This window comes from Molossus molossus, unplaced genomic scaffold (assembly GCF_014108415.1).
Source record: "Molossus molossus isolate mMolMol1 unplaced genomic scaffold, mMolMol1.p scaffold_m16_p_20, whole genome shotgun sequence".
NCBI classification, from domain to species: Eukaryota; Metazoa; Chordata; class Mammalia; order Chiroptera; family Molossidae; genus Molossus; species Molossus molossus.
In genome coordinates this window covers 26,151,647-26,167,744 of record NW_023425356.1, presented here as the reverse complement: position 1 = coordinate 26,167,744, position 16,098 = coordinate 26,151,647, and the positions used below count along the sequence as shown (strand labels likewise).

Below are 16,098 nucleotides of genomic sequence, written 5' to 3'. Positions count from 1 at the left end.
CTTCTAAGGTCCCAGGTTAAGAGTTCTTGCTGTAGAGAAACAAATTGATACCTCATAGGTACTCAGCAACACATGAAAACCTGGCTTCTCTTTTAGGTCTTGCTGTAGGTGGGTTCTCTCCTCTTTGTCACCTGTATATATTACACAGGAAAGACCTGGAGCAAATCTGAATCCAAGAAAAGAAGTAGATGCACATAAACACAAAGCCATAGTAAAGGGCACGCGTATCTGGAAAATTACATTTCAGGGAAGGACTACAGATGTGCAGACCTCAGGATGCCCTGCAATCAGAAAGAGTCCTGGAACTCTTCCACCCTATCTAGAGTAATGATTAGTCCCTGTGTGAATAGGTGGAAGGGTTGGATGAACATCTTAAAAAAGGAGCATTGTGCTAACTCTAAAAAGAAAACAATTTTTTCCATGTTGGTTACTACCTATGTCACTATGAAAAAGATGGTTTCTCCTTTAGTTCAGCAAAATTTACTCAAATAAGGACTGACCTTCAACTTGCCAAATAGTAACAACAATACCCACTGGACCCACCTCCCCTCAGATATTCAGTCTTTATCTACATTACCTCAGGTCAGAGTTTTCTGAAAAAAAATTAACTCACTGTTTAGGACAATATGTTGTTTTATCATATTTCACATATCACTCAGAAGAAAAATTTTAATCAATGCAAAAAATAAAATTTCAGCTACATCTGCTCTGTACCTTTCCATCTCTTCTTTCCAGTTGCCCAAGACAGACAAGGGACAAAGAATCAGAAATGGTCCTTCATCTTTTAATCTTCCTGTCAAGTAAATGAAGAGAGCAATAGTCTGAAACACAGAAAAAGCAGTTTTGATCACATTTACACATGAGAAAAAAACACAAAGTTCCCACAACCTTGTAAAGAACACAAACTCTTACAGAAGACTAGATTTACAAAAAATAATGTACACATTAGGAGAGTCATCCATTCCTAGAGTGAAATCATGTAAGCTTCGATATAATTGCCCAAGAAATCTATGGCACTCAATTATATCAATAGTTAACAAACAATGGTGCTCAATATTTATGCAACTGAACCTCTAATGCAAAGGAAAAAATCAGGAAAGACAATACAAATCAATTAAAACAATGCAATTAATGCACAAGAAATCAGGAATACTCTGAAAACATACAGCAAGTGTCAGGATATGAGTGTAAAAATAACCAATCACATGGTGGTCTCTGCTGCTTGACAGGTTCTCTTTCCTTCCTAACTTCCTCCCTCCTATGTTCCATTTACAGAACATCTTCTATTTGCTAAGCACTGTTCTGAGCACTGGTATACAACAATGAACAAAACAGATAACACTACTAGCTCTCCTGGAGCAGACATTCTAAATAGTGCCTCATAAGCTTAAGTAGGGGTACGAAATGAAAAATTTTTGTTAAGCCAAATAGGCCTACTATAGGATATGACTATACACACTTTTAACTAGAAAAGTATCTTTAGAAGGGTTCTGTGATATACAGAGAAAATAGCTCTCTTTTATAAAACAAAAAGTCTGAGAAGCCCCCATCCCCAAATGCTGAACTGTTTCTAAGAAAATCTATTCTAAGTATTTAATCCAAAATACTGAGAATGCACCTCAGATCAAAAAATATTTGGGGAAAAAAATTTACATTATTGCTGATGTGTACTACATACTTAGGCCTATAATGAGTGAGTCTGAACTGAACATGTACAGGCTTTTTTGTCTTGTTATTATACCCTAAACAATAAATATTATATCCTAAACAAATAAACAAACAAAAATACTAAGAATGCAAATACTCAAAGGTGTTCACATTGAGGTTAATTTAAGTAGCACAAAAAGAGGGGAACTCACCATTCCTCATCTATAAGACATTTAAGTAGAATATGATTAATTCTCTTGATGGAATATTAAGCAGCCAATAAAAAAAAATAATGATTGGACCCTGGCCGGGTCAGCCAGCGGACCAGAGAGGCCCAGGTTTGGTTCCTGCCAAGAGCACATACCATGGTTGCAGTTTGTCCCCACCCCTGTTGGGGTGGTGTTGGTGGCAACCAGTTGATGTGTCTCTCTTACATTGATGTTTCTCTCTTACATTGATGTTTCTCTCTCTTTCTTTCCTTTTCTCTCCCTCCCGCTCTATCTGAAGATAAATGCAAAAATGTCCTTTGGTAAGGATTTAAAAAAATAATAATGACTGGAAAGAATAAAATAAAATGAAAAATTACAGTGACAGTGTTAGATTACTAAAATACAAACTATAAATGCACTATAATTTCAACCATTGTAAAACATACACTGCTGTTCATGATTATAGTTAGAGTACTGTAGTTAAGGGATGGTAGTTTTTTTGGGGGGTTTTTTTTGAGATTACATTAATTTTATAATAGAAATAATTTTCTTCTTTATCTATCACTTTCCATTCCAGACTGTGCCCAGAATAATCACCAAATAGATAAGTGCTTACTGGATTAAAACCACTCTGTCTAGCTTTTGATGAGGGTACTATTTAGAAAAAAATTATTTTATTACTCTAAACCAGATATAGCTACATAATTAATTTGGATTGACTGGTGAATTCTACCAAACATTTAAGGAAGAAACAAAAACAATTCTACACAAACTCTTCTAAAAAACTAAAGAGGAGAAAATATTCAACTCATTCTATGGGTCCAGCTTTACCACAATATCAAAACCAGACAAAACATTACAAGAGAAAGAAATTATAGACCAATATCCTTCATGAACACAGACGCAAAAATTCTAAACAAAATTTTAGCATGATGAATTTGGAGGTATATTTGTAGGGCGCTTAAAAGTAGAACTACAGTAACACTCTGGGGAAAGGCAAAGGACAAGTAAAATTTGCTGGCTCTGAATTTACTGAAGTCAGGGCAATTCCAACGTCCAAGGCAAAGGAGACTCCAGGAAGGCTTGGACCTGGTCCCAGGGTCTGTTAGCCTGGCTCCCAGAGACCTCAGGAAACCTACCTTTGTTCTAGTTCCACAGGTCTCAGTTCGGGAACATACTAAAGCCAGATTTATTTCCCTGAGAAATATCCTCTTATGACCATACTTGAAGGTCCTATTGTATTCTGAATAACCCCAAAACTAATGAGGTGTACCTTCCTTAGTCTCCAACACAAGGAAAGACTAGCCTACCTGCAGAACTCCTTCAGCTTGATGCTTGTGTATGTGAGGTTAGGGGTGGAGGGAGCACTTGAGTTTCTAAAAGGACTAACGAGACCTTCACTCATTCTGTGTGTTCACTGGTGAAACCTTTTAGGTATAAAGAAACTTACACTTCTGTGGTTTCTGATCAAGTTGTCTCTGCTGTGTATCCTGACTGCACTGACTTCCTTTGGCGTCCTGTAGACAAGTAAATCTTCTATATCTAACCCAAGGGGTGTCTGTGTCTGGATTTTCCATCAGTCCAAGCCTACTACTGACATATGTCAACACAGGGCTACCAGAAGCATCTGTCTCAACACACCACTTCCTTATCAATGCCTACAGAGGCCACATCTGATTCTGCAGGTCCCTAGACTATACCCAAGGCATTTTGGAAAACATAAGGTACTTCCTCTTCACTTCTCTAGCATGCCAGAAAAATGGGAAGTAATCCTACTACTCACTGAGAAAGGGAAATATTAGAAATGATCCAGCTAACTTATGATCCAGGGTTGATAAGGAGGACAGAAACAATTTGACCCCTGAGACAGGTAGGTATATTTGCTTTACAAGAGAAAACCCTGCCCCGTAATTAAAATTCTACATGTCAAGGGCTAAGATAAGGGTAGTGATGACACAGTCCAAAACTGTCCCCATGACTAGAAAAGTCAACTCCATGGTCCTCATCTCTGAATAAAGGTTCAGGCATTTTGCTGCCGGTTTGGCTCAGCGGTTGGAGCGTCGGCCTGCGGTACAGAGAGACCCGGGTTCGGTTCCCGCTAAGGGCACGTACCTCGGTTGCAGTTTGTCCCCGGCCCTGGTTGGTCTGCGGGTGGCAGCCACTCGATGTGTCCCTTCACATCAATGTTTCTCTCTCTCTCTCTCTCTTCCTCTCTCTCCCTCCCGCTCTATCTGAACAAAAAATGGAAAAATGTCCTCGGGTGAGGATAAAAAATAAATAAATAAATAAATAAATAAAAGTACATACTAGTAGTTAAAGACAGTAAGAAGTTGTAAGAAGGTATTTCAGTGAAGGTGAGACCACCTTACACTGTCAGTGGAGACCACCTGGGGAGCCAGTACTCTCACCCTCAACCAGAGGTAAGTAACATACCTGGCAGGTCTTACCCAGACCCATCTCATCTCCCAGGATACAGCCATTCTGACAATGGAAGCGCTGGGCTATCCAGTTGACTCCTTCCAGTTGATAAGAGCGTAGGTGAATCCCTAGAAATAAAAAATACAGCAAGTTCAAAGAGTAAACATGTCAGCGCATGCACAGACTAGGTTCTAAGACTTCAACTGAAGAATATGGCCTAAATCCCTATAACCCAAAATTACTGGCCATAGTCTCTGCTGAGAAGTTACATATATATAAACATTTGCTGACTTCCAAACTACTTTTTCAGCAGATTTATTCATTATATTCAAAGCCCTAAAACAGCCTATCAGTGTTATGGGATCCATACGACAGATGAGAAAGTCAACTTGGGAGTTGGCTTCTATGCTGCCTGAGTCTCATGCCAGTGTCCATTCTCGGAAATGAGGCATTACTGATACAACATAACCACAAACAGCAACACATGAATTGTACATGTGTCTGCTTAACGGCAACCATTTATATTTTGCAAGAAAAAAAAATGAGGACTAGATTAAATGCTTCAAGAGAGGTGTAATGCTGTTAAGATTGAAATGATGTTGCACAGAGGGTGTTTAACAGTGCACAAAAACAGAAGGAAACATCTCTAATCCAGTGGAGCTTCTGCTGCCTCTCCCCTCCCCCCACCCCTTGGGGAAAGAAAATCCAATTTCAGAGAATAGCTGTATCTTGGGAGCAGGGAAGACCCCAAGCATACTACTAACTATTAACAAAAATATAATTTCCTGGTTTGAACTCATGACTTTTTCTTTTTCTTTTTTTTTTTTTATCCTCACCTGAGGACATTTTTCCATTTTTTGTTCAGATAGAGCAGGAGGGAGAGAGAGAGAGAGAGAGAGAAACATCGATGTGAAGGGACACATCGAGTGGCTGCCACCCGCACGACCAACCAGGGCCAGGGACAAACTGCAACCGAGGTACATGCCCTTAGCAGGAACCGAACCCGGGTCTCTCTGTACCGCAGGCCGACGCTCCAACCGCTGAGCCAAACCGGCCAGGGTGGAACTCATGACTTTTTCAAAAGAAATTAGGCCATATAATTATAGAACATTTTTTAAAAATGTGTTATTTTTACTAAGCACTTACTAAAAACCAGGAAGAATAGTAAACACTTCATATAAGTTACCTCATTTAATACTTATAAAATCCCATGCAGCCCTGGCCAGTTTGGCTCAGCAGTTAGAGTGTCAGCCTGCAGACCGGAGAGTCCTGGGTTCGGTTCCCGCTAAGGGCACGTACCTAGGTTGTAGTCTGTCCCGGGCCCCGATTCTGGTTGGGGTCATGTGGGTGGCGACCACTCCATGTGTCTCTCTCACGTGGAGGTTTCTCTCTCTTCCTCCCTCTCCCCCTCCTGCTCTATCTGAAGATAAATGCAAAAAAAAAAAAAAGTCCTCAGGTGAGGATTAAAAAAAAAATTCTAAAAACAAAACCCCCGTGCAGGTTAGAAAATTCAACTAATCAATGAAGACAGAAATGTGAAACCGGCTTCTGGGAAGATGGAGATTTTCTTTTCCCCATTCTTCTTGCTGATTCAACTAAAACTCCTGAATGTTACAAAGAAAACAAACATAAGTCACCTCTGAAAAGGTGGAGAGAAGCCTGAGGCAGCCCAGCTAGAGAACTCAGGAACAACAAGGTGATACATTTCAGGTTTCTTTTTGCCTCATATATCCGAGACTAGAGGTGAAAAATGTAAAACCCAGAAATGCCTGGACTTCTACCTCTAGTAAATCATAACGAACCCTCTCACCTGCCACCCTCACAAGTGGTGTCATAGGAGGCCTAGTAGAGATTCAGGACCTTTATCGTTGCCCAGAAGACCATCCTACAGTGTCAGTGGAGACGAAGTGGGGAGCCAGTACTCTCATCCTCAACCAGAGGTACGGAGGAGCTCCCTCTCTATCCTCAGGTGTCAACAGAGGCTGAAAGGGGGGGCCCTGGACTTCTACTTCCACCTGGCAGTAACAAGGCAACAACCCCCTTCCCCTGCCAGAGCAGCATAAAACAAAGACAGTTAAACAGAAGATTTAAATAAGATCCAGAGTCTCATTACATAATTTACTAGTGTCCAGGTATCAATTGAAAATCACTCATACCAAGAACCAGGAAGGTTTCAAACCTAATGAAAAAAGATATTAGATGCCAACACCCCCAGATGACACAGATGTTAGAGTTACCTGATGTTTTAAAGCAGCAATGATTTTAAATGCTTCAACGAGCAATTATGAATTTGAAACAACTGAAGAAATAAAAAGCTTTATCATTGGTGGGGAGCTCTCCATGTCCCCCCTGATGTTGGTGGAAGTGGGCTTCTTGCAATATCACGAGAAAAGGAATTTTCTGAGACTTGCATGGTAGAAAAAGTGGTATTTATTTGTGTGGAATTAAACCCCTGAGTTTACAAGGTCCCATCTCCCTCTGTCCCACCAAGGAAAAAGTTCAATTTTGTCTTCTGCAGAGCTAGGATTAAAGCTGCTGCTCAGAGTTTCCATTCCATATTTGCACAGTCCAGTCCAGCATCAGGCTAGCTCAGTTTGTGTTCCCAGCTGTAGTCCATTGCATCTGGGGCCCTCATGGCCATGGGCCATGTGGCTTCAAAGGCCACATGGCTATGGAGGGAACATGGGCAAGTGCAAGGAAGCAGGAGCAAAACCAGAGGAATGAGAGAGAGAATTCCTTTGTCTGCAGATTTTAACCTTCTAAGATGTCATGCACTTGCAGTTGGTTTCACTCCCTCTAGCCAACAATCTGTTATATTGACCAGCAAGCACCTTCTTTAAGTCACCCCAACTTTACTATGCATAAGCCCATCTTCCCCTTTGTCCAGTCCCTTCCCACAGTGTATGGACCAGAGGTTCCTTGGGGAATGTGAAATTGCAGCTTCCAGGTGAAGCTGCCCAGGTGGCCATGCTTATAATGTCTGGTCTCCCTTTTACTCCTTTCCTATTACTAATAACTAGCTAATTACATCAGTTAATAGCTTCAGAAAAGAAGTAGAAGTTATAAAACAGAACTACATGGAAGTTTTATAACTGAAAAATACAACAACCAAAATAAAACCTCTCTGGATGGGCTCAACAGAAGAATAGAGAGAAGAGAGGAAAGAATCAATAGAAATTAACCTAAACAGAGAGAAAACCTACTGACAATGACAGGATTACCCTGCTACAAAGACAGTAGCTTTCCCCTTGATAATCAAAACCCCTGAGGCAACAGAAGACAGTAGCGCAAACCTGACTAATGGTGCTGCTAAAGTAAACATCTTGACCTAAATTATATTTCAGCTCCTGAGCCCTGAGGTGGAATGACCCCCTGGCTATTTTCCCCTGAGCCCAGACAAAGGAAAGCAGGAAAAGACCTCAGAGCTGTCCTCAAGATCTGAACAAATGAATTACAGTCAGCCCTCGATATCACGGTTAATCAGTTCCAGTCTCTACAGTTCCAGTCTCTACCGGGATAAATGAATTTCCTGAATTTCCGCAAAGTAGGATTCTTTATTTACATACAGTCGTCCCTCGCCACTTCACCCTTTGACATTTGGGGCTTCGCTCTATCGCAGTTTTTTCAAATACAATATAGTATTAGAAAAGACCGGGACAGAGTGAAGCCATGAATGTCAAAGCGCAAAGTGGTGAGGGACAACTATATTTCCCTTACCTCACCTCTGATCAATCAGCTCCTAGCACAACCCAAACCCCTAACCCATGGTATCTTGTGACTTTGCCTTATAGAATCTGTAACCTATATGCTGTCAGGGAGTAGGGACTTTTTTTAGAGCATGAGCTCCCTGCCTCTGCATTAGCCATTTCAATATTAAACTATTTTTTCTTTCTTTGAAAAAAAAAAAAATACTAAAACCACATCCCAAAAAGACAGGAGAAAGAGGTCAGGGCTGAAAAGTACTCAAAGAAATAATGAGTGAACACTCCCCAAATTTGGCAAAAGACCTACAGAGTCAAGAAGCTAAGCGAACTTTGAACAGAATAAACCCAAAGAAATATACACAACACATGTCATAATTAAGCTACTAAAAACTAGACAAAGTATCTTGAAAGTACCCAGAGAAAATGATAAATTACCTAGAGGAGGAAAACCAGAAGGCCATTACTCTGTCAGCTCGAGGACCCTACCACCTCAGCTGCCATCAGTGCCAACTAAATGGGTACTAGGGATCCACCAAACCTTGAAGTTAGGACTAGTCTCCAAGAGAAATGCCAAAAACCCAAATCCCTCCAACACTGGTTTCTCCCTCACTTTCCCCCTTACAACTTCCTTAGTCATCTACTTGGCAGAAGCCAAGTCACATGACAAAAGAACTACAAGGGAGTCTGGGAAACGTAGTCTTTTGTTTTCAGCCTCTAGGATGCAGTAACACAGGCATAGGGCATGGGGAAGGAACAAATTTGAGGGTGTCCATCTGCAACGTCCATCAAAGAATTGTTTAAATTCTCTTGACCACCTTTCAGGTGGATGACAAGTGATGAAAAGCAGACAGAAACGACAATAAGTAATAAGTCTGCATATCCCCAAAAGAGAGCAGCCCTGACATATCATTATGATCCAATATATTTTGGGTTTCTGAAGTTCACTGGTATGTATGGGATACAGCTATAACACCTTTAAGAGGAGGAAGACCTACTGGAAAATTTTTGAATCACTGGGAAAAATACTGAAGAAAATAATGCTTCAAGTTATCAGCTTCCAAAAAGTGAATAATTTGTTACATTTGAGGAGGAAAAACAGAATCAAGTTCCTTTCGGCGCAACCCAATGAACTACAGACACTGCTTTGAGTGAGGGGGAGCATCGCAAGGGAGCAAATGCTCCAGATCTCTGGATGCAGCCCAATTTATTTGCAAAGTAGTTCCCCAGGTTACATGATGTTTTAGGTTATTATTTCCTTTAGATGGCTGACCATACAGCCAAGCCCAGTTCAGGAGATTAAAAAACAAAAACAAATCCATTCACACCTGGGTTTTCTGCCCATTGTTTCAGCCAGTGTTCCAACCCTTTGACCTGCAAACTTTATGTATTCACACTTACACTTATTCAATACATTTAGTTCAGACAGGGTGGTGTTCCTACCCTACAGACAAACCTTATCTATTCACATGCATACTTTGGTTCTTGGCTGGCCAGATCCCAAGAATGCATATCTTAAGGTTACCTTTTGTTCATCCACCAAACCCCCAACCCTACAGTGTTGCCCGCAGGTGTGGCTCAGTGGATAGAGCATCATCCCATGAACTGAGAGGTCCTGGTTCTATTCCGGATCAGGGCACATGCCGGCTCGATCCCCCGTGGGGTGCATGCAGGAGACAGCCAATTGATGTTTCTCTCACACATCGATGTTTTTCTCTCTCTCTCTCCCTTCCTCTTTATCTTAAAAAAACACAATTAAAAAAAAGCATATTTAAGGAAAATATCAGTATTAGTGAAAGTGAGGAAAATAAGAAAAAATTTTGCATACTCCTTATTCTACAAATACTGCCTTTGAGGAACTAAAATGCATAGTTCTAATAAATATTTGGGTACAAGGATATTTATTAGTATTATTTATTTATAACAGCAAAAATGTACTTAGGGTGGCTAAATAAATTATGGCACATGCAAACAGTGAAATACTCTATAACCACAAAAGAGATATCAAAGAAAAGTAAATAATAATTCTTTTTTAATTATGGTTTCCAAAAAAGTATGTAAAATGAAACCCCATTTTTGTACCTCTCCTTGGCTCACTCCTCTGACTCAGAAAAGAAGAAAAAGGAAGAAATATGCATGTGTGAAACAGGGGCTGGCAGGGTCCATAACAACATGTTAACAGTAAGAGTAGTAAGGAGATTAAATTTTTTTCTTTATGCACAGAAAATTATCCTAAATGTTGTACAGAGAACATGTACTACTTCTGTATTCAGAATAAAAATAAAAATCAGTAAGTATTTTTAACCAACTCACAAAAAAGTTTCTCAGAATATTAATTTATTCTGGTAAACAGAATAGGAATGTCGAGTTATAATAGCCAATGGTTATTCCTTTCCTATACCTGTTTTCCATTTTTTTCTTTCCCTCCACTATCAATATATGCATTTCCATCATGAAGTTTCCACATTTGTCTATGTCAGTTACTTACTCTAACTCATTCACACAAATTTGCAACTTATCTTCTCATTTTCACTAAATAGGCACACATCCACATGCACATTTCTCCGAGTATATTATCTACAGTCAATCATTTTATCTATCCTTCTCGCACATGTTCTCAAAGTATCATATGTAAAAAAATGCAAGGTAATAGGCAAACACACAAACATATAAATCTGAGATAAGATACACCAAACACAAACATCAGTCCATAAATTCATATTTAAGCTGGACACACACTCCTTACAAATGCAGAGACTCGAGAAGGAAGAGGTCTTTCTCTTTCATGTCTGTCTTCTATCCACTCATCCCTATCCTTTATCCATACTTCTAAGCTGAACACAAAACTGCACCTTTTGTTTCATCCAAAAATAACAAAACTTCCCACTTCCTTGACATTTAGCACATAGTATGAGTTTAATAAATACTTCTTTGTACTTTTGAAAGCACTCACAAAACCTAGTCCACAAGTTCTATGAGGGTAGAGTCCATATTTGTTATGCTCATCTCTGTAGCAACACCTATAGTATGTGGCTCTCCATGGCACCCAATAAATAATGATTTAACCACTACATCCTTATTATTGATCCAAAGTTCTGTCATACAGTTAAAACATTCACAGCGTTCCCCATTTTATAAAGAAATATAACAAGGTGGGAGAAGTTAGGTCAAGTGCAGGTCAGGAAATAGGACCTGAGTCTCCATTGGCACAAGATCCCTCAGCCTTGCTGCCTGCAGATCTTGGGGAATTACGGTTTGCTCTTTGGAGACTTTTAAGAAAGGGAGGACTAGCGTAAGTAAGATGGACAGTTACCTGCAGTGATGAACTGATAAACTTGGCTTATTTCATATTTTAAAATACAGCAAGGAGGACCTAGCCAGTGTGGCTCTGTGATTAGGGCATTCTCCTGTGCATCCCCGGGCTCCACTTCCGGTCAAGGGCAGGTACCTGGCTTGCAGGTGCAATCCTGCCCCGGCTGGGACGCAAGCGAGAGGCAACCAATCATCACACTGATATTTCTGTTTCTCTCTCTCTCTCTTTCTGTTTCTTTCTCTTTCTCTCTCTCTCTCTCGCTCGCTCGCTTTCCCACCCCCTCTCCCTTCCACCCTCTTTAAAAATCAAAGGAAAAATATCCTCGGGTGAGGATAAATAGTAACAACAATAATAAAATATAGCAGTGGGGGGATTAGGCGGGGGACGATTCCTTCAGAAGCGCGCTTGCACAGTAAACGAAGAAACCTAGAACTGGAAACCGAGTTCCGATAGTTTCACAGAACTAACTGTGGAAACCCTCAGCCCAGGCCTGCAAACCCACCAGCACAGAAACCAAACCCAAGCCCGGGGACGCCAGGACGTCCTCCGCTTCTTCCGAGCAAAGCCTCCCCTTTCGGACAAGGCCTCACCACGCTCCCTCTCCCCTGGGCCATGCCGGGCGCCCGGAATCCCACCTGCCTGCGTCCGCCCAGCCCGCGCGCTGCACACGCCGGGCCACGGGGCTCCCCTCCGCCCAGCCCCACCGCAGGGCCGGGAAGGGAAGGCCCTGTGGTCCGCAGGAAACAGCCCGCAGGACGCTCCCCTCGCGGCGCCCAGCACCGTTCGTGGCGCGGGGTCCCGGCCCGGGAGAGGGGAGTCCCAGCGAGTTGCCCGGCCGGGCGGAAGTTCGCCCGTGGCCACTGACCTGTCAGCCCCCACTGCCTTAAGTCCTGCTCCTGCACTCGCGGCCCTGCCCGCGCCGCTTCCGCTCGGCTCTCGGTCTGAAGGGTCTGTAAGAAGCCGGGAGAGTTGCCCAGGTCTGCGGCAGCCACCGCGCGCTCCATCGGGACCGGAGAGGCTCCGCCCCGCGTCGTCCCGCGTTGCTTCGGGCGCTTCCTTCCCGACGCAAATGGGTCGACTCGCGGGCGCAGCCGCCGCCAGGGGGCGCGTCCAGCGCTAAGTTCGGATTTGAGCGGCTGGGCCGAGGTACCCTTCAGACTCATCGGGTTCCTGCAGCCGGGTGCCCGCGGAGCACGGCATTCGCGCTCCTGTGCTTCTGGTTGTGCTCATGCGCGCTCTGCTGCTCGCCTGAAAACGCTCTTAGGGGGTCGGCATGTGCTCGTCATTCACTTAATCAAATTGACTTTCCTGTGCCAGGCGCTCTGCTAGGCTCTGGGGCTATAGAATCCAATGAGACACGTCCCTGCCTTTAAGCGATTCACGGCGAGATCCTAAAGGCTAGAGTGCTTTCAATTTACACTAATAATGAATTGATTTCTGCCCTGAAATCTTATTTACTTCCTGTTGACTGCAGGCCGTAGTTAGGAACCCCGCAATGGTAGTAAATTAAAATCACGAAAGCTTTTGGATTTCTCAAGTGAATTATGGGGAGCAAACTGAAGCAATGTGTTCGATTAGGGGTCAACATGACTCAACACTCGCTTTGAGTGGATTTATGATGTAGTAATTTATGAGTAGTAATGTACCACCAATATAAATATTATAACAACCAAATAGCTGACTCTATTGATGTAGTTAGAGGCACTGCCCTAAGGCCTTAACACGTATTTATTTTCTCATTTAATCCTCACAATTACCCTATAAAAGTTATATAATTGTCCCCACATTGCAGATAAGGAAATTGCAAATGATAATTGGCAAAGCTGGAACAGGAACCATGTTATTCTCTAGGTAATGTTATCAGAATACTATTCTCACTAGGTTATTCTTGGTGCTTCCATCTTCAGTAAACTCAGATTAAAGTTGCATTTCACCCCATCCTCACCTACCTACCCTCAAAATAAAAGGGAAAAATTAGTTGTGAACTACAAAAGAAATGACTTTGGGTTGATTTATAAAAGCTCAAAAACAAAACACTGTTTTGTGAAGCTAATTTTGTGTCTTGAGTCATTCTGTATATGCTGATTGAGCACCTACCATGTGCCAAGCGCTTTTTCGGCACTGGAGACAGAGGCCACTAATCACAAACTTAATTTAAGTAAATCAAATTAAGCTTATGTTTTTAAAAGAAGGAGACAGGCAATGAGCAAATAAAAACCAGATAGTGATCAATGTTAAGAAGAAAAAGAAATAGAGTCACATAATAGGCTACATTGATTTCCTACTTGAGTGTTTTCTCAAAACCTTAAGATCTATTTATATCCTTTGCTGGCTTCTCTTGAAGGGCCTCTGTCCTAGGTGGCTTCTATGAATGGATTTTGTGTCCTGGTTTCTGTATTTTACTTATTTCTCCCCTCCAGACTTTGTGGGTAAACATCCACTAAAGCACCAATATTAACCACTTGCCACCCAAGAAAAGGTGTTTATTCTTATCAACTTAAAGTACTTTTGTTTGAGCATTATACCAGAGATGGGGTCCAAGCTACAAGCTAAGTGTTCTGTTGGCATATTAAGTCTGGAATCTAAAATACAGCTAAAAAAGGTAGCTGAGAGACTCTGAATCAGCTAGTAAGATGACGCCTATAAAAGTTTTACTTTGGATGCTGTATGAAAAGAGTCTCTAGAAAGAGACAAGGTAGAAGCAGGGAGGCCCTATAAGAGACTACTGTGGGAGTCTGGGCAAGAGAAGATAGTTGTTGGGCCAGCATGGTGGCAGTGGAGGGGTGAATACTGGTCAGATACCAGATATATTGCAAAGGAAGGGCCTATAAGATATGCTAATTGAGCCCTGGCCGTTTTGGCTCAGCAGTTAGAGTGTCGGCCTGTGGTCCAGAGAGACCCAAGTTTGGTTCCCACTAAGGGCCCGTACCTCGGTTGCGGTTTGTCCCCGGCCCTGGTTGGGTCATGTGGGTGGCAATAACTCGATGAGTCCCTTTCACGTCAATGTTTCTCTCTCCCTCTCTCCCTCCCACTCTATCTGAACAAAATATCGAAAAATGTCCTCAGGTGAGGATAAAAAAAAAAAGATATGCTAATTGAGCATCCGAGAGAAGTAGAGAAATAAAGGTTGATTTCAGGGATTTGACCTGAGCAAATAGTAGAATAGTTTTCATTATGGAGGGGGAAGACTGAGAATGAGGAGTTTTGAGGAACATTAAGAATTCATTTTTGGACAGAGTAGCATAAAACAGTTATTAGATGTCCAAGTAGACATGATAAATAGATAATCAAATAGATTTGTTTAAAGTTCAGGGGAGAGAATATATAAATATGGAAGTCATGATTATAGGATGGACCTGAAACCTTGGTACTAGATGGTGTAGGGTTGGGGGTTTGGTGGATGAACAAAATATAACCTTGAGGTATGCATTCTCATGGCCTAGCCAGCCAAGGACCAAAGTATGCATGAAAGTAGATAAAGTATGCAAGATAAGGTTGGAACACCGCCTTGACAATAATCAAAGTATGCATGATGGGTTGGAACGCTGCCCAAGAGAGTGACAATCAAAGTATGCCTGGCCAGTGTGGCTCAGTAGTTGAGCATTGACCCATGCACCAAGAGGTTGCAGGTTTGATTCCATGTCAGGGCATATGCCCAGGTTGTGGGTCACATCCCCAGTGTGGGGCATGTAGGAGGCGACCAATCGGTGTTCTCTCTCTTCGATGTTTCTATCTCTTTCTCCCTCTCCTTTCCTCTCTCTCTCTCTAAAATCAATAAAGAAAAAAAAATGTTTTTTTATAATAATTTAATTTTTATCCTTTTGGAGTGGTTTGTGTTCTCTTTAAAATCCAATGAAATGTTGACGAGGGTATAAGAGGATAAATGGTGATGGAAGGAGACTTGACTTGGGGTGGTGAACACACAATACAATATACACATGATGTGTTGTTATAGAACTGTACACCTGAAACCTATATAATTTTATTAACCGATGTCCCCCAATAAATTCAAGGAAAAAAAAAAAATCTAATGAAACCTTCTAAAAGCCGTGCTTCTTTCATAGCAGTAGGAGGAGCAAGATGTAATAACACGTTCTTCTTTTTCTTGGCGGTGGGATGTTCTGACGTGCGGCAGCCCACTGGCTCACTCTGACTTCATTTCTAAATTTACTTGTTACTTCAGGGTATGTTTCCACCAGGTTTCAGTGAATTCTTCCAACAGTGTCATTCGGACTAGCTTGAGGTGCCAGCAGGTGGCGGGACAGGGCCCTCTAATCCACACCTTGCTCGCACCCGGAGTTGCATGGTCCCTCTGGTTACCCCTGATTCAACACCATTCTCTGGCACCTTGTCTCGGTTTCTGGCATACACCTTAACCACCATGCAGGACCATCTGTGGGCAGCCAAACGGTGCCAGGTGTTAGAGTGGTGAAATCAGACCAGACCTTGGTTCAGCAACCTTGGTTGAGTTTTGGCTAAGAAAGAAGTCAGAGTCAAGACTCAGACTCTAAGAGAAAGTTTATTTAGAAAGTCACAGAGGTAGAAGAAGTGAGCTGTAGGAAAAAATGGGCTCAGGAAACAAATTATAGAGGCAAAAGAAGGGCCCCTGCAGCTTAGGGGAGAGGGAGGCAAGGAAAACACACCTGGGGGAAAAGGAGGAGATGCAGGAATGTGTTTGAGTGTGTGTGTGTGTGTGTGTGTGTGTGTGAGAGAGAGAGAGAGAGAGAGAGAGAGAGAGAGAGAGAGAGAATTTCAAGAAGAAAAATTTTTTAAGTATGCATGAGAACAGATAAGGTATGCATATTGGGTT

At 42.0% G+C, this 16,098-nt stretch overlaps 1 protein-coding gene across 6 annotated transcripts in view; it reads right to left on the bottom strand.

The window, feature by feature from the left end:
• The window catches only part of CHD1L (chromodomain helicase DNA binding protein 1 like), a 71,924-nt gene extending 59,619 nt beyond the window's left edge, over window positions 1–12,305 (bottom strand). For 4 of the 6 annotated variants that reach the window (XM_036272042.1, XM_036272044.1, XM_036272043.1 and 1 more), the window contains exons 1-3: window positions 4,290–4,402; window positions 715–821; window positions 52–166 (exon numbers count right to left, since the gene is read on the bottom strand). Coding sequence is in view for 3 of the 6 variants with exons in the window: in XM_036272041.1 (XP_036127934.1) it covers window positions 52–56 (5 nt within the window). In the remaining 3 variants the exon portion in view is untranslated. Of the gene's footprint in view, window positions 1–51; window positions 167–714; window positions 822–4,289; window positions 4,403–12,153 lie in introns of those variants that run through there. The other 2 variants (XM_036272039.1, XM_036272040.1) reach the window with 2 other exon arrangements.
• Window positions 12,306–16,098: the final 3,793 nt, after the last annotated feature.